Below are 19,919 nucleotides of genomic sequence, written 5' to 3'. Positions count from 1 at the left end.
TCAAGGTCTTGGATGTTAGACCAGAAACTACCAGATACTTAGAGGAAAATATTGGCATAACTCTTTTCCACATAAATTTTAAAGACATCTTCAATGAAATAAATCCAATTACAAATATTACCAAGGCAAGCAAAAACCTATGTGACTACATCGAATTCAAAAGCTTCTGCACAGCAAAAGAAAACATTACCCAAACAAAGAAATCCCTCGCAGAATGGGAGATCATTACATGCCATATATCATATAAGAGGCTAATAACCAAAATATATAAAGACCATGCATTCCAAACTCAACAAGAAGAAAACAACCCCATCCAAATATGGGGAGAGGACATGTACAGAATATTCATCACAGAAGAGATCACAGAAGCCAATAAGCATATGAAAAAAATGCTCAAGAGATTCTGGAAGATGGCAGAATGAGAAGCTGCTAGTGGCTTGAGCTCCGACTACATCTACTGGAAATGGTAGGATTTTTTTGCCTTCAGTAGGACAGTCAATAAGGGGTCCTAGCAGTGACACCAAGAAGGTGACTATAACTCAATTTGGGTTAGAAAATAGAGTAAAAAGACAGGGAAAAATATTTTAAAATTACTATTCCTGAAGCACACCCCCTCCTAACTCTCCCCCCCATAACCAGTCCCTGGGGGCCAGAGAGCTGCTCCTAGAAGCTCCCCTGCTGAGCTTCTTTTGTTACCAAGATTCCTGTCCCACCAGGGGGTGTCATTCATTCTAATTCTATTACCTTCTGAAACCTTTGGCGTTTTTTCTTTCTAAGTAGCCAATCAGCTGCCTCTGCTCAGGGGGCCTGAGGCAATCTGGAGCCATTCAAGTTAAAGACAGAACAGGTTTTTTACTCTGTTCTATTTTATTATCAATATAAGATAAACACATTTCCCTTTCCCCCTCTCCTTCAGGATGACCAGAATTAACTCTTAGTGTATTTTCCATTGCAAGGGGACTGGATGTCTTATTCACTGCTAAAATAACTTGTTTCACTCATACCCATTCTCTCCCTCCCCCCACATAGCTAATTAAATAATTAAAAATAAATAAATAAATAAATAACTCTTTCCTTTCACTGCTCTATTATTACTGTTCTTTTTCTTATCGTTTTCTTTTCTCTCTTTCTCTTTTTTTTATTCTTTTTCTCATTCTTGTCATCCTTTCTTCCTTCCTCCTTCAGCTTTCTGAATTCACTGATACACATTTGGGAATTATTTTGGGGAAGAAATCAGGCTCAGAGTGGACTTCCTCTGCTCTACTTCCCTTTCTCCTCAAGCTACCCCTAGAATATACACTGGTTACTAGATTTGCATAACTGTATATTCCTGCTATTCTTGTCTAGTCCTGAGGTTTTTTGTTTGTTTGTTTGTTTTTACTTTTTTAACAATCAGCTGCCTCTGCTCAGGAGGCTTGACGCAATCTGGGACAGAATTTTTACCCTGCTCTATTTTATTATTAATATTATAAAAGGTGTATCTCTTTCCCCCCCTCTTTTAGGTTAACCAGAATTAACTCTTAGGGTATCTTTCATTGCTAGGGGACTAGGCATCTTATCCATTGCAAGAGGAACTAGTTTCCCTACTCCTACCTTCTCTACAGACTTTCCCCTTTTCCCACCTCCTAGCTAAGTAAAAAAAAATAAAATAAAAAATAAATTAATCAATTAAAAAACTTTTCGTTCACTTCTCTTTTATTACAGCTCTTTTTATTATCTATGTTATTTTCTCTCTCTTGTTTCTCTTTTTTTTATCTTGTCTTCCATTTCTTCCTTCCTTCTTCTTTGTCTTTCTGAATTCACTGATATTCATTTGTGAATTATATTGGGGTATAAATCTGACTCAGAGTGGGTTGTCTATTTGTGTATCTCTGCTCTACTTCCCTTTATCCTCTTGCTACCCCTAGATATACAGTGAATAGTAGATTTGCATAATAGTCTACTCTTGCTATCCCTTCTTTCCTTTCTCTTTCTTCTTCACTTGGACTTGGTTGCTATTTTTTCATGGACTGGAGACATTGTTTGGCTAATTGGTAGTGATTAAACTGCTTCAATCTTGATTCAGTTGCTATTGTAATTCCTGAGGTTGGTGATTGCATTTGTCATAAAGGTATTTAGTACAGTGTTGCTTGTACTCAAAACACAACAACTGAGGAACAACAGAACATAAAAATAATAAAAATAATAAAAAAACATTAATAAAAAATGAGTAGATCAAGAGCAAATAAAACTGCTAAAACAATGAATGAAGACAAGAGCCCAGAAGAAACTACAAATCAGTCAGAAGTAACCATAGATAAGAAAAGTATGCAAGCCATAATAAACTTATTAATCACAGAAGTGAAAACAACATTGGAGGAAAGGAATGGCAGTATTAGGGAAACAACAGTTGAGACCAGCAAGTAAAATACTGATTTACTTGAGGCAATTAGAAACTGAAAGCTGAAATAGCTGAACTGAGGAAAGCAGCTGAGGGTAGGTAAATCAGACTAACAGAAGCAGAAAATAGAATTAGTCAGACAGAAGATGAGTTAGAGAAAACTAAGAAAGAGGTGAAAGAGCTCAAAAGGAGATTGAGAAACTCTGAGAACAATAAGAGAGACATATGGGATGATCTCAAAATAAGTAACATTCATATAATTGGCCTGCCAGAGGAAGAAAGAGAGGAAGGGGAAGGAAACATTCTAGAGGAAATAATAGAAGAAAACTTCCCAGACCTGAATAACAGAAAGGACATCAAGATTCAAGAGGCCCAGAGAGTTCCAAACAGAGTCAACCCAGACCTGAAGACACCAAGACACATCACAGTCACAGTGAGAAGAAGTAAGGATAAAGAAAGGATCCTATAGGCTGCAAGAGAGAAACAAAAAGTCACATACAAGGGAAAACCCATAAGACTATCAGCAGACTGCTCCACTAAAACTCTAAAAGCCAGAAGAGAATGGCAAGACATCTATCGAGCCCTGAATGAAAAAGGATTTGAACCAAAGATAATATATTCTGCTAGACTTTCATTCAAACGAGATGGATGGATCAAAACATTCTTAGACAAACAATAGTTAAAGGAGGCAACCATCACCAAACTGGCCCTGAAAGTGGTTCTAAAGGACCTCTTATAAAAAAGAACATCATTATAATACTTGCAATATATCAGAGCAAACAAAAATTTGTTGAACAATGGCACTACAATACATTAAATCCATAATATCAATAAATGTCAATGGCTTATACTCACCCATAAAAAGGCAAAGAGTGGGGGTGATGGATCAGAAAACATAACCCAAACATATATTGCTTACAAGAATCCCATCCGACACAACAAGATAAATACAGACTTAAAGTGAAAGGATAGAAAACTATCATACAGGCTAATGGACCACAGAAAAAAGCTGGAACAGCCATTCTCATCTCTGACACAATAGATTTTAAATTAAATAAAGTAATAAAAGATAGGCAAGGACATTAGATAATTATTAGAGGATCAATCAGCAAAGAAGACTTAACAATTATTAACATCTATACACCCAATGAGGGACCATCTAAATACATCAAGCACTTACTGAAAGACCTTCAAAAATACATCAAAAGTAATACAATAATAGTGGGAGACTTTAACACCCCACTCTCACACATATACAGATCAAAAAAGCAGAGAATCAACAAAGATACAAGAGAATTAAATGAAGAGATTGACAGACTAAACCTCTTGGACATTTCAGAGACCTTCACCCCAAAAAACTGGAATACACATTCTTCTCAAATCCACACAACAAGGATAGACCACATGTTAGGCCACAAAGACAGCATCAATAAATTCAAGAGCATTGAAACCATCTCAAGTATCTTCTCAGACCACAGTGGAGTAAAGCTAACATTTAACAACAAACAGAAAATTATTAAAAGTTCCAGAATTTGAAAACTAAACAACATACTCCTTAAGAACCACTGGGTAAGAGACTCACTCAAGCAGTAAATTCAAATGTTCCTGAAACAAATGAAAATGAAGACACAACCTATCAAAATATTTGGGACATAGATAAAGCAGTATTGAGAGGGAAACTTATAGCCATACAATCACATATTAAACAACAAGGAAAAGCTCAAATGAACAACCTTACTGCAAACCTCAAGAAGAGGAACAAAGGAACCCTAAAGCAACCAGAAGGACAGAAATTACTAAAATTACAGCAGAAAGAAACAACATCGAAAATAAGAGAACCACACAAAAGATCAATGAAGCCAAATGTTGGTTCTTTGAAAGATTAAACAAAATTGAGAAACCCCTAGCCAGACTCCCCAAACAAAAAAGAGAGAAGACCCAAATTAATAGAATTGTAAACGATGGAGGAGATATCACAACTGACACCACAGAAATCCAAAAAATCATGCGAAACTTCTATGAAGAACTATACTCCACCAAGCTAGAAAATCTGAAATAAATGGAAGAATTCCTAGAAAAATATGCCCTTCCAAAACTGAACCAAGAAGAACTACAAAAGCTGAAAGCATTCCCCCTGATATCGGGGACTAGACAGGGCTGTCCACTGTCACTGTTACTCTTCAACATAGTATTGGAAGTTCTTGCCATAGCAATCAGGCAAGAGAAAGAAATCAAAGGAATACAGATTGGAAGGGAAGAAGTCAAGCTCTCACTATTTGCAAATGATATGATAGTATACATAGAAAAACCTAAAGAATCCAGCAGAAAACTATAGGAAGTTATTAGGCAATACAGCAAGGTGTCAGGCTGCAAAATCAATGTACAAAAATCAGTGGCATTTCTTTATGAAAACACTAAATCTGAAGAAGAAGACATCCAGAAATCACTCCCATTTACTGTTTCAGCAAAATCAATCAAATACTTAGGAATAAAGTTGACCGAAGAAGTGAAAGACTTGTATACTGAAAACTATGAGTCGCTACTCAAGGAAATAGGAACTGATAACAAGAAATGGAAAGATATCCCATGCTCATGGATTGGAAGAATAAATATCATCAAAATGAATATTCTCCCCAGAGCCACATACAAATTTAATGCGATACCCATCAAAGATCCACCAAGATTCTTTAAGAGAATAGAACAAACACTACAATCATTTATCTGGAACCTGAAAACACCTAGAATTGCCAAAACTATCTTGAGGAAAAGAAACAGAAATGGAGGCATCACACTCCCAGGTCTCAAACTTTATTATAAAGTCATCATAACCAAAACAGCATGGTACGGGAGCAAAAATAGGCACACACCAGTGGAACAGAATTGAAAGCCCAGAACTAAACCCCCACACCTATGGACATCTAATCTTTGATAATGGGCCCCAAAGTATTAAATGGAAGAAGGAGGCTCTCTTCAATAAATGGTGCTGGGAAAACTGGGTTGTAACACGCAGAAGAATGAAACTGAACCACTTCATCTCGCCAGAAACAAAAATCAACTCCAAATGGATCAAAGACTTGGATGTTAGACCAGAAACAATCAAATACTTAGAGGAAAACATTGGTAAAACACTTTTCCACCTACACCTCAAGGACATCTTTGATGAATCAAACCCAATTGCAAGGAAGACTAAAGCAGAAACAAACCAATGGGACTACATCAAATTGAAAAGCTTTTGCACATTCAAAGAAACTATTAAACAAACAGAGAGACCCCTCACAGAATGGGAGAAGAGCTTTACATGCCATACATCAGACAAGAAACTAATCACCAAAATATATAAAGAGCTCAGCAAACTTAGCACCAAAAAAGCAAATGACCCCATCCAAAAATGGGCAGAGGATATGAACAAAACATTCTCCTCAGTGGAGATCCAAAAGGCTAACAAACATTTGAAAAACTGCTCTAGGTCACTGATTGTCAGGGAAATGCAAATTAAGACAACATTGAGATACCACCTCACTCCTGTGATAATGGCCCACATCAAAAAGGACAGCAGCAATAAATGCTGGAGACGTTGTGGGGACAGAGGAACCCTTTTGTATTGCTGGTGGGAATGTAAATTGGTCCAGCCTCTGTGGAGAGCAGTCTGGAAAACTCTCACAAGGCTAGACATGGACCTTCCATATGATCCAGTAATTCCTCTCCTGGGGTTATACCCCAAGGACTCCATAACACCCAACGAAAAAAGAGGTATGTACTCCTATGTTCATAGCAGCACAGTTCATAATAGCTAATACCTGGAAGCAACCCAGGTGCCCAACAACAGATGAGTGGCTGAGAAAGCTGTGGTATATATACACAATGGAATACTATCAAGAACACATCTATCAAGAACAATGAACCCACCTTCTCTGACCCATCTTGGTCAGAGCTGGAAGGAATTATGTTAAGTGATTTAAGTCAGAAAGATAAAGATGAGTATGGGATGATCCCACTCATCAATAGAAGTTCTGAAAGAAGATCTGAAAGGGAAACTAAAAGCAGGATCTGACTAAATTGAAAGTAGGGCACCAAAGTAAAAACCCTGTGGTGAGGGGTAGACATGCAGCTTCCTGGGCCGGTGGGGGGTGGGGATGGGTGGGTGGGATGGGACACAGTCTTTTGGTGGTGGGAATGGTGTTTATGTACACTCCTAGTAAAGTGTAGTCATATAAATCACTAGTTAATTAATATGAGAGAGGAAAAATAATTGTATGTCTTGAAGTTTTTAAAACACAGAGTCTTCTTAATATATAGGCTGTGTATTTGATATGTGGACTCTCTCAAAAGTCTAGACCAAGTAGATCAGAAGCAACCAGTGGCACAGCTATTTATAAGATACTGGGTACTATACAGCAAACCCTAACAAAAGGACTTTTCAAAGTTAACCCAATTACCAAATAATGTGATGATAACAGTAACTATCCATTGTCATTTTGAACCCTAAGACATCAGGAACCTCACATCTCCACTATAGAGCCTGTATTTCTCCCAGTCCTGGAACCTTAGGATAGGGCCCCCTTTCCCACATGCCTCTCCCCATCCATATCAAATAATATTGCATCAGTGGATCGCAACCTAATCAACGCAACGACTGCCACCTCAACATGCTTCACCTCAGACTGTGTCCAGAGACTTCAGGTGTGGAATGACAACCCTTCAGATTCACTACTCGGGTGAGACCTTTCCTTTCATAGCATACTCTAATTCCATCCCAGGTGGTTCACTTCCTAACAAAGTCCCGAAACCTAGATATAGACCAGGTTCTGTGAGAGAGAGCATATGTTCACACGTATCCATAACCAATGAGAAATATATACCTGAAAGCAGAAGTACACTAAAGTTTGCAGTGAGTACCCCCCCAAAACACTTCCTCTCCACTATTCCAAGCTTTGAGTCCATGATTGCTCAACAATTTGTTTGGCTTTGTATGTTAACTCTCTTTTCAGCCACCAGGTTCCAGATGCCATCAGGATGCCGGCCAGGCTTCCTGGGACTGAAGACCCCACCAATGTGTCCTGGAGCTCCGCTTCCCCAGAGACACACCCTACTAGGGAAAGAGAGAGGCAGACTGGGAGTATGGACCAACCAGTCAACATCCATGTTCAGCGGGGAAGCAATTACAGAAGCCAGACCTTCCACCTTCTGCAACCCGTGACCCTGGGTCCATGCTCCCAGAGGGATAGAGAATGGGAAAGCTATCAGGGATGGGATATGGAGATTGTGTGGTGGGAATTGTGTGGAGTTGTACCCCTCTTATCCCATGGTTTTGTTTATCCTTTCTTAAATATAAAAAAATATGACAGGAAAAAAAAAAAAGAAAAAAATGCTCCAAGTCATTGACTATCAGAAAAATGCAAATAAAGACAACAATGATATACCACTTCACTCCTGAGAGAATGTCATACATCAGAAAAGGTAACAGCAGCAAATGCTAGAAAGGTTGTGTGGACAAATGAACCCTTCTGCACTGCTGGTGGGAATGTAAATTGTTCAGCCCCTTTGGAAAGCAGTCTCGAGAACCCTTAGAAGGCTAGAAATGGACCTACCATATGATCCTGCAATTTCTCTTCTGGGGATATATCCTAAGGACTCATACACATCCATCCAAAAAGATTGTATACCTATGTTCATAGTAACACAATGATTGTATACCTATGTTCATAGTAACACAATTTGCAATTGCTGAAACCTGAAGCAAGCTAGGTGTCCAACAACAGATGAGTGGCTGAACAAGTTGTGGTATATATACACAATGGAATACTACTCAGACATATATTGGTATATATACACAATGGAATACTACTCAGACATTAAAAATGGTGATTTCAACATTTTCAGTCCATCTTAGATGGAACTTGAAGAAACCATGTTAAGTGTAATAAGTCAGAAATGGATGAATATGGGATGATCTCACTCACAGGCAGAAATTGAAAAACAAGATCAGAAAACACTAAGGAGAACATGGAATGGAGTTGGTATATTTATTGCACCAAAGTGAAAGATTCGGGTGGAAGGGTTCAGGACCTGGAACATTATGGAACAGGAGCTAGTGGGGTTTTATTGTTATGTGGAAAACTGGGAAATATTATTCATGTACAAACTATTCTATTTAATATCAACTGGAAAACATTAATCCCAATAAAAAATAAATTAAAAGAAATGACTTCATGTCAACATTAATTACAAATAGCAAACTAACTCTCCTTGCTCAAAATAGTCACATTTGTATAAAATTAAACAAGTATATTGGTCTAATAAACAACCAAATCATAATGAAAGTTCAGATGAAATTGAACATAATTGTTCAAATGAAATACATTTACTTACCTATTCCTTTAATGAAATTGCAGCTAGAAAGTTCTACAGGTTTTATCTCTAGAAAAGCATTCATTCGTTTTCTGGGGTGGTGAAAAAGAATAAAACATGCATAAAACTATTTAGAAATAATAATTATGTTGTAAAGTTAAATTGCCAACAAAGTTATCTTTTAGTATTCTTTGCCTTATTTTCATTGCATAGTTATTAGACCCCAGGCACACAACCAGTTCTACCAGGCAAGAGTTCACTAGATCATATGTGTAAGGTGGGGTGGGATGATGGTGGGGGAGTCCTTTGGGTTCAACATTTAGTATTTATTCAGCAGTGGTGGGCAAAGGCATAGAACATGTAGTGTCTTTTCCAGGGCTCTGTGCACTTTGGCAGGAACAGAATCTACTTCTTCATCTGTGAATGGAGTTTCTTTGTGAAAATTTGGGTTAAATAGCAACATGGTTCCAATTTATTTCATTGATGTTTTAGGACTGCTGACAGATGGATTCCTGCCCATCTACCCAGCCTGGCTCCAAAGCCTGGATTGGGCATCTGCTTTCTGGTGTGTTACTAGAAAATGTAGGTGTGCTCAAAGGATTTACAACTTCAGAAAATCATACTCAATGCCAAAATATAAAATATCAAAAGGTGCTGCATGCACACATACAATTTACTAAATCTGACTGCATCAGCATCATGGGGAACATTTGAGTGAAGGACAAAGAAAAAAGAACAGATGTGAGAAGGAAGTACCAATAGGTTGCCTGGGCAGACCAAAACTTTGATGAGGCAATTGAATGAAATGGACCACAACATTAACATAGCCATGAGATTTAAACAATAGCTATGTTTTTGAGAACTAATGATTACAATACAGTGAATAGCTACAATAGTATAAGAAACCCTACTAATTTGATTTCACTAAAGAATGACAGTACAAGATTCTTTTTTATTGGTAGGAATTTAATATTAATTTACAAAATTGAGAGATAACGGGTATAATTCCATACCACTGCCAGAGTTGTGTCCCTATTCCCTTCATTGGAAACTACAGTAGATTCTCAAGGTCACAGAGCTGAGCTATTATTTCTATAACTATCTGTCTATATTTATAAATGTTTGCTCATTTTTTCTAAGGTCCTGCCATATCTTCCTTTCTAAGTCACACCTGTACCTATTACTTTTTCATATTTTCTTCTTTTTTCCTCCTCTGGGTCTTGATGGAGTTGGAGTTCAGAGCCCTGTGGTCATCTTCCCCTAACATTTACCCCCTCTGGTAGTATGAACCAAAATTCATTATGGGGTGCAGAAGGCGGGAGTTCTGACTTCTGTAATTGCTACTCCACTGGATATGAGCATTGGAAGGTTGATCCATACCTCTAACCTGTTTCTATTTTTCCATAGTGGGGTAGGACTCTGGAGAGGTAAAGTTTTGGGGCATATTGGTGAGATCATCTGCCCAGAGAGTCAGGATGGAATTATAGTAGTATCTTCAACTATATAGCTAAAAAGCAGTAAGATTTAAAGCAGGACAAAGTCTTCCTATCTGTCTCCCTCTCCCCCTCTTGATGTCTGACTGTCTCTATTCAATAAATAAATAAAGACAATTTTTTTTTAAGTTATATGGGTCTTGGGTCAAGGTATTTATACGCTTTCTTCAAGTTTGGGAGCTAGTCTGTCCTCTAATCCAACTTTATGGTTCTATTCTCAACTCTGACAACACCTTGCCAGACAATATTTTTAGTCCACTTGCACGTTAGCTAGCAAGCTCAGGCAAAAATTACTAGTCATGGATTTCTTGGAACATACCTAAAATAGACTTCATAGCTCCTTTCTGCCTCAAAATCCCTAATCTCATCTTCTCTAGTCCTACTTTTTGGCTCCTGTTTATTAAACACCTTATCCTGCTTTAGATTTCAGGACCTATCTTCCTCAAGTGCAAAATAGGAGGACTAAGCCTCCCTTTGGAGAGTGGACTAGTCTCTACCATTACTGTTCTACATTGAGGGCAAGGTCCTGTAGAAACACCCAAGAGGCCTAATGATGATTTTTCTGACGGAAGTGACCAGTGATGGTGGATAGAGGAATCTATTAGAGGTCTTGGCCCATGTTGTCTGTGGGGGAATCCAAGGATTCTCTGATAATAGCCCCAGATGATGAGGTGGTCTGATATTGACCAAAAAGGCCATCATTAGTGACCCAGTCTCTTGCCCTTATCTAGCTTTTGTAGACCTTTCTATACTGTTGAGTTTGGAGCTTGGACTTTCTCTCGGTTAAAGATTTGAGTATAGGGGGGCTGTGCAGTAGCGCAGTGGGTTAAGTGCATGTAGCAGAAAATGAAACAACCGGAGTTTGAGTCCTCAGCTCCCCACCTGCAGGGGGGTCTCTTTGCAAGCAGTGAAGTACATTTGCAAGTGCCTTTCTTTTTCTCCTCCTTTCTGTCTCCCCTTCCTCTCTCAATTTCTCTCTGTCCTATCCAACAACAGCAACAGCTATAACAACAATAACAACCACAACAACAGCAACAAAATGGGAAAAATATCCTCCAGGAACAGTGGATTTGTAGTGCTGGCATCGAGCCCCAGTGATAACCCTGGAGGAAAAAAAAATTGAGTATCATTTGTTGTATCCAGTCTGGCATTAGGTTTATGGGAACTGGCCTCAAGTTATGGAAGACTATAAAGTGCTTTTATTTTGAGGTATATAGTTGCCTCTAGCTTATTGATAACTGTATACATGTTCCCAGTTCCCTTGGCCTTAGCCTATATCTAGGTTCTGTAAATCTGTTAGAGTTCCATTTGAAATGGAACTAGGTAATCCCAAGTGTTAGGAAAGGTCTTAACAGATTATTGGAGCTTGAAGTTTGAAATCTCTGGCTTGGTGTCTCTGGATATAATCAGAAGCAAAGAGGTAATGGCAGCATAGTGTGGCAGCATAGTGACACTGGTTGCATTATTTTGTTAAAGTCAGTATAACAGAGTGGGGGATCAAGAGGAGAGACATCCAGAAATACAAGTCAAGTCCCAGAGGTCCTAGGGCTGGGAGAAATTCAGGTTTTGAAGAGAATGGGTGAGTGGGGTGCAGTTTTAGAGTTTAAGAAAGCAATAGATAATTATTATTATAACCAAGTTGCTTGGAAACTTGGTTTACTTTGAAAATCTTATGGTTAGGATTTACCGTACTATATTTGACCTCACCATAGTTTATATCATTTAATCCTGTCTATAAATAACTATCTTAGATACTGACAGGGGCAACTGAGACTGTACTATCTGGTCTAATGTTGTAGGCAAATTAATATATGAAAAGAAGTTATTCGGGGTCTGGTGGTAGGACAGCGGGTTAAGCGTACTTGGCGAGAAGCACAAGGACCAGCGTCAGGATGCCAGTTTGAGCCCCTGGCTCCCCACCTGCAGTGTGGTTGCTTCATTAAATAGTATAAGTTCATAGAGGGCAGAGAAAGCAGAATTACTCAGCCTCTGTTCTATTCAATAATTAAGGTTCCTCTCTCATGGAAGATACTTTCTAACCCAGAAAATATAAAATAACTAGACTTAAAGGAAGCCAAGTTAGATAAGGAGACATTAAGAGAGCAATCATTTGGCTTGAGTTCAAATTTGGGGCTAAGCAAGTTATATCTCAGTAGTATAATCATTGCAGCAATAGTTGAGGCACTGTGCAGATCTTAAATTATACCCAAACACCTCCTTCAGCCTTTATTTTCCTTACTCTACAGATGACCAATATTAAATGCTTTTCCAACACCAAAAAATCATGAAATTGTTGAGTTTGAGTTTAAAGTTTGATGTAAACACAAAATTCATACTCATTCCTATATCCAATTTAAAATCATAGATAGTATGGAGTAAAAGTTGGAGGATTCTGTCTGTGCTACTACAATCCAATTCATGTTTTCCTACATTATTCTCAATTATGAGGAAATATCTTGTCAAGGGTTTAAGTAAGTTCAAATGTTCCAGAACTAAGGGATAAAGTTCAATATCTGAGTTATGCCTCTGGTTCATATGCCTCTTACCTCTGACCAGTAATTATACAACCCCTGCTATCATTTACTTTTTGCAACATGCTTGTTCTGTATTAAAGAAATGGAGAATATTTAGCAATGCAATAATAAATCAATTGTGCTATTTTCCTTGGATCTATAGTCTGCTTTCTTCCTCACTCCTCTTTTATTCAATACTCACTATTTGAGCCTACTATGTGCCAAGGGCTTACATACATCCTTTCTCACTAAACTTCTTTAGTCACTTTTGAGAAAAGATTAGCTATTTTTCTCAACAGAAAAGAAAACTGAGGCAAGAAGAATCTAAGTAGAATACTAGGGACAGCAAAATAATTATGCAAAAAATATTTTATGTCTGATCTTTAGAAGTTCTAGATTCAATCCACAGCACCATGATAAGATAGAGTTAAGCAGTGCTCTGTTAAAAATTTTTTAAAAAATGACAAAAAAGAAGCTAAATAAATTACTTATGATTGTATATTTAAAATAACAGGGTTGAGATTTGGAGCTAGTTGTCATTTTATAATTTTAAAGTCTTCTTATCAAGAGTCCCTGTCCTATATGTCACACTTTGTTTTCTCTACCCAACGTTCCCTCCCAGATCTAGAAATCCCTTTATTTTTTATTTTATTATTCTAAAGTTTATTTTATTGGATAGGGCAGATAAAAATTGAGAGGAGAAGGGGAGATAGAGAGTGAGAGAGAAAAAGAGAGGGGCCTGTAGCACTGTTTCACTGCTGGTGAAGCTTCCCTCTACAAATGGGGACTAGGGGCTTGAACCTAAGTCCTTTTGCATGTCAATGTGTGCACTCAACCAGGTGTGCTACTGCCCAGCCTCAGACCTTTATTTCTTAACACAGCAGGAAGAATTACTATTTTCTATTTTTCTTTCAAGGTTAATAACTCCATTCATCTCATGTATGTCTATCGAGTCTCAGACCATGTCTGGTTTTTTCTATTTTGGTCTTATTGTTCATAATGACAACTGGATTCAGTTTGTCCTGTGATCCAGAGTGAACACAGCATTCCAGGAATGATGCTCAGTCAGTACAAGTCTGCTGAAGAATGAGTAGGATGGTGTTTCAGATTGAGAAAATGGTTTGGGTTGCACTGATGAGGAGCTTGTAGAGTTAGTTATCCATCCTTAGCTTAGAGTTTTAATGTGGTATTATCATAATTCAAGTGCCACTCAATAGGTGGATTACTCATAGATGGATTTTTGAGATAGAGTATGGCAATAATAAAAATCAACTTTTACTGAACAACTTTCTGTGTCAGATTACAGAATGCACACATACACACTGAAGATTATTATCATATAGTTTTTAGGTGGAGATACAGGGACAGAATGGTGTTATTTAGAAGGTATAGAAATTGGAATCAGAGGTTGGTACACCTAGTCGAGTGTACACACTACCATGCTAAAGACATAGGTTCAAGTCTCAAGTCCCCTTCTGCAGGGGGCAGTTTTAGGAGTGGTGAAGTACTGATACAAATCTCTCTCTCTCTCTCTCTCTCTCTCTCTTCCTTTCCCCTCTCAATTTCTCCATGACCTATAAAATAAAATAAATAAAAAGGAAAAATTAATAAAGAAAAATAAAGAGAGAGGAACACACACATCTACAAGACCACAGCTAGTGGACATCAGTGATAGACAGGGATACTACTGACCCAGGTTTTCTTTTGTAGTTTCTTCCTCTGTTCTAAGTCACTGGATGCTGCAAGAAACTGCTTCTGTCTTTCTACAAGTTCCCTCCAATCCCAAACCCATAGAAAGTTCTACAAATCTGCCACATTCCCGTATCTGCAATTAAAAGGACATATTTACTTGGGGGGTTGACTTGCACTGGAGGCAGGCCTCAGGAAGTAAGTTAAAATTTTTTAATAATTATCTTTATTTATTGGGTAGAGACAGCCAGAAATTGAGAGGGAAGGGGGTTAGAGAGGGTTGGAGACAGAAAGACACCTGCAGCACTGATTTGCCACTCACAAAGCTTTTCCTCTGCAGGTGGAAAAAAAAAAAAAAAGCTTGAATCTGAGTACTTGAGCATTGGAACATGTGCACTCAATCAGGTCCTACCACCTAGCCCCAGAAAGCAATCTCTTTTCTCTCCTGGGCAGACACAAGATCTTCTCTGAGAATCAGAACCCTTATCTCTATAATGGGGATAAAAATAATTTATTGGTTCTAGAGGAAGTCTTGATTGAATTTGAAACTGAGTAAGGCAAGATTTGAAAATCCTTTTGGACAAATGCATACAGTTAGAGAAGGAGTGGGGTTATTGACTGGGTACTTCTAAGGTTTTCACCTGTAGGAGTGCAAAATTTAGTGAATGCCAAGGTGGTGCTCATGCAAGTGATCCTCTGCCCCTTTGGGTTTGAGTCTTTAGGGCCTTGTGTTAGGTGTTGGAGATTTTCAAACAGTGGATATAATTCCCTTCCTTCCTATTCTGATAGTCTCAGCACCCAACCTTCATTCATCTCTGTAGCCAATCAATCAAGCCTCTTAGACTTTCATTCATCCATCCTTGCCATAGATTTTTCTCCCTTCTTTTCCAGTGGAAAACCATGGGCTCTTTCCATTTCCACATTCATTTTCTTTTTACTTAGTTATCTGATTACTACCTGAGGTGAGACTCAGCCTCCTTCTTCACTTATTTCATCCAACTACTGAAAGTAAAACATTAAATTCTACCCACAAACAAGATAGCAGTTTCTCCCACTGCAGTATCTTCATAAAAAGCATTTACTGCAGGTGTCCTACCCAAAATGGGAAACAATAGGCAATACCACAAAGAGAGAAGAGCTGTCATGAGGGGAAATCTGAGATAGGACATCTGAGAGCTCACATTCATTCACTTGTGACCAGTTTGTTCTAATTCTTCTCAGAAAAATCAGAATCAGACTTGGGTCCCAGACCCCACCTGTGCTTGATAGCTCTGTTTCTCTATATTATCTGTCCTCACTGCCCAAGGTAAGGACTTAATTCTTTCAGCTTGTCATCTAGGACTTGGTACAAGTCAGTGACATAGATCAGCTCTTTTCAAACTGTATGCCAGAGAATGAAACAGGATGTTCACAAATAGTGTCAAAATCAGGAATGGAAGATATGGACAAATAAGTTTATGCAATGATGACCAAAACAAAGCAAAATCCATTTCTTTGTAGTGAAATACTTTTCAATGCTGCCAACACAGCAAAGTAGAGTACATTGTGACTCTCTGGTAAAAACTACAATGGACAATATTTCCCGAACTGATATACCTATGGGATCCATTTTTTATAAAGTGAGTATTGTGACTTGAGTTGCAAGGAACAAAGTTGGAGAATTATTAATGTTGAAAAAAATAAGTGGAGACTTAATGCTGTAAAAAAGAAACATTTTAGGGCGTGGGGTGGTTAAACTATACTTATAAGATGCCTACAGTCTCCATTCTTAAGAGTATTAAAAAGAAAAAAAAGGTAAATCAGTAAGACAGACCATCGCTCCTTCCTGGTAGAGCTATTATCCTTTGGAAGATATCTCAGTATGGGATGACTGTGAGTGTGGGCAGAACAAACCCAGGTGCTGATGGAAATGGAGGATCAAAAGAGAGAAACTAGATAGGGAATTAAATGATTAGATCTTGTTTCTTTTCATCTCAAAGTAATACGGCAACCCACACACGCACTAGACCACAAGTATAAAGACATTATATATATATGAAATCTCCTTTGGAACAAACAGTGCCACACTTAATGAAAATTCACAAACTGTAATTTCTACATGATTTAAAACCCCAAGTCACTAATTGTCCCATACTCTCTAAGTTTGTGATTTGAAAAATAATGAACAAATAGAGAACAAAACCCACTAGTTTATAAAAGAATATTCAATTCTGAATGTAAGTTTCTAAGAGTCACTCTAAAAAATACTCTCAGAATTCAAAATGTCCAACTTAATGTTCAGTAATGTTTTACTAAAAGGCAAATAGCAAGCTATTGACTAAGCCTTAGGGATTGGGATGTTTTCTAGACTTTGAATCCTTATAAAATGTTCCCATAATTGGTCAACAATGTGTTTGGCTTTGTATCTTAACTCTTTTCAGCCACCAGGTTCCAGATGCTAGCATGATGCAGACCAGACTTCCTTGGACAGACAATCTTACCAATGTGTCCTGGAGCCTTCCCCAGAGCTTCCTCAAAGCCCTCCCCCACTAGGGAAAGAGAGACAGAGGCTGGAAGTATGTTCCCATGTTCAGCATGGAAGCAATTACAGAAGCCATACCTTCTACCTTCTGCATCCCACAATGACCTTGGGTCCATACTCCCAGAGGGATAAAGAATAGGAAAGCTATTAGGGGAGGGGATGGGATATGCATGCACTAATGTCCATGGAATAACTATGCTATCCCTAGCACAGTGTTGGTAGCATTCTACAAGTGGGTATCAACTGTTTAGATTTAATGAGATGGCTACTGCTAGAGATGTAAAATTATTTACCCAAGATTCCTGGATAAAAGGCACAAATCAAGAGTAAGGACATCCAATCCCAGCACCAGATGTCACTGGCCAGATGGACCATCACCACAGTCATATTATATTCACAGTCATATTCAGGTAGGTAGGAGTGTGTTGTATCTAGCTTCTCTCAGTGTGCCCTTTGACTGCAACTCTTTACCCCAGGAAGGCTTGAGTCTGCACCTAACAGCCAACATGGGGGTTCCTGTCTCACAATATCAGAGGCACCCTTGGTCTTGTTAGCTGTTTTGAAGAGAGGTTAAAAGGTAAACCTGGGGAGTCAGGCAGTAAGCGCAGCAGGTTAAGTATATGTGGCGCAAAGCGCAAGGACCAACATAAGGATCCCGGTTTGAGCCCCTGGCTCCCCACCTGCAGGGGAGTCCCTTCACAGACTGTGAAGCAGGTCTGCAGGTGTCTTTCTCTCCCCCTTCTGTCTTCCACTTCTTCCTCCATTTCTCTCTGTCATATCTAACAATGCGTGACATCAACTACAACAACAATAATAACTACAACAATAATAAAAAAAAACAAGGGCAACAAAAGGGAAAATAAATTTTAAAATTTTAAAAAAAGGTAAACCTGTGGGGGCCAGGTGGCCTGTAGGTGGATCACATCATGGGTGGTAAAGCAGGTCTGCAGTTGTCTTTCTCTTCCACTCTCTGCCTTCCCTCCTCTATTGATTTCTCTCTGTCCTATCCAACAACAGCTTATAACTGCAATATCAACAACAACAAGGGAGACAACAAGGGCAACAGAATGGGAAAAATGGCCTCCAGGAGCAGTGGCTTCATAGTCCAGGCATCGAGCCCCAACAATATCCCTAAAGGCAAAATAAAAATAAATAAATAAAAATAATAAAATAAATTTAAAAAAGGTAAATCTGTAGCCAAAGCACAATGATCATATATATGTGTGTTTAAAAAATTCATATATATGTGTGTGTTTATATGTGAATATATTCAACAAGTTGACCTCTTGCTCTACTGCTGATAATCTTCTTCTTCATCCCTTTCACAGGCATATGTTGTCTGGTGGCACATGCAAGGTGGATAGGCACCTCAGCAAGATGTACATTCATCATTTGCTTGAAGATTTTCTATTAAGAACTTGCACTCAATTTGGGGAGAGGAGTGCTCCCATGTATGGGAGAAGGTAGGGCAGACAAGTGTCTCAGTCCTCACCATACCCCCAACTTACTGGTAAGAAGACCGCTGATCCCTGAAGAGTGCCAGTCCCAGCCCCAGGACGGTGAGCACCATCAGCTTTGCCATGGCCACAGACAGATCTGCTAACAAGTTGGCAGGTGCACAGACCTGAGACTACTGAGACACAGACTGACTGCTGTTTGAGTTCTGCAGCTGCCCTCCCAGGATTGGCCTACCTGGTCCCACCCCACAGGGGCCTCAGCTCTCAGATCTAAACACCAGCTGGACACCAGATCCTCACAAGCTTAAGCTTCAAATTTTGGGTCAGTGCCTGCATCCAGGAGTTGTGTGTCCACTGAACTTTAGACTGAGAAGAATTGAAAAACTGCTGCTTAAATGCGGCTAGGAGAGGGAGAACAAACAGGTTAGAGGAAATAGAGAGCCGTGGGAAAGGAGAAACAAGCTTGATGAGGGCTCACTTTGTGCCAAAAATGTCCTAATCCTTGGGACTCAGAGGGGATTCAGTAACGTGATCATGATGAGTCAGTAGAAGAGGCTCAGAAGGGAAGGCTGTGATTAGAACCCCTCAGATTGAAGTTTATTCTCTCCAGACTTGAACCATATGTCACTTCCAAACATCTGGATTTCCAGCTTCTCATTCTCTCAGTTCCCCCAGGTATATCACTAGTTACATTCATTCCAGGCACTTGGCTGACATTTGTTGACTGGTGACTATGTGCCAGAAGTCAGTGAAAACACACCACTACTGCATATATAATGCTTTGTATGGATAATGCACATATGCACTGCGGAATTGACATATTCTATAGAGAATAAAGTAGGGGGGTGGAGAGTACTGGAAATGTCATTGAAGAAGGAGAATCAGAGTAAGACCTCAGTGATAAGGGGATATCTAAGAAGATGCCTCTGTGTAACCCATCTCTTCTGTTGCCACGAAGGAACTGTTCCTAATTTCACTAAAAGTCCTTCCTTTGCTCTATCTGGATCACTTTTTCTCCTCAAGTGTTTTGGTCCCCATCACACATTATCTCTCTTATGCCTCTCCATTAGGTTTTCTTTTCTGAAATACTGACAATAGTTAGTCATATGTTTTAGTGTCACTCTGTTTTCTAGAGAAAACGCTTTGGCCCTACATTCTATCTACTATCCCATTCCACTGTGAAAGAAATAAAATAGAAAAAAAAAAAGTCTCTTTTGAAAGATTTGCCAACAGTTGCTACCTCCATTTTATCACCTCTGGTAGCAGGTTAATGGTGGCCAAAATGTCTTTGAAACTCTTCCTATTGAGAAATATAACCTATAATTTCTCTCAAGTTGGTGTCAATTCTGCCAGTGGTTTAATGCATGAAACAGAGTATTGTTAGTCAAATTTGTAGGCACAGTCTTACTTACAAACTAAATGTTTTATTTCCAGTCACTTGAAATACTTTCTCTTAAACCTTGAACATCTGCATTATATAGGTGAGTACCCTACTAGCATGTTCACGTGAAAAGGACT

The 19,919-nt window shown here is 38.7% G+C and overlaps 1 protein-coding gene across 1 annotated transcript in view; it reads right to left on the bottom strand.

Moving 5' to 3' along the window:
• The window catches only part of PON1 (paraoxonase 1), a 53,172-nt gene extending 34,569 nt beyond the window's left edge, over positions 1 to 18,603 (bottom strand). Inside the window, exons 1-2 of the mRNA XM_007522507.3 lie at positions 18,453 to 18,603; positions 8,750 to 8,820 (exon numbers count right to left, since the gene is read on the bottom strand). Of these exons, the coding sequence (XP_007522569.1) occupies positions 8,750 to 8,820; positions 18,453 to 18,526 (145 nt within the window). The 5' untranslated portion in view covers positions 18,527 to 18,603. The remainder of the gene's footprint in view (positions 1 to 8,749; positions 8,821 to 18,452) is intronic.
• Positions 18,604 to 19,919: the final 1,316 nt, after the last annotated feature.

This window comes from Erinaceus europaeus, chromosome 8, assembly GCF_950295315.1.
Source record: "Erinaceus europaeus chromosome 8, mEriEur2.1, whole genome shotgun sequence".
Taxonomy (NCBI): Eukaryota; Metazoa; Chordata; class Mammalia; order Eulipotyphla; family Erinaceidae; genus Erinaceus; species Erinaceus europaeus.
Note: the sequence above shows the minus strand (reverse complement) of the source record. Positions and strands in the feature narration are given on the sequence as shown.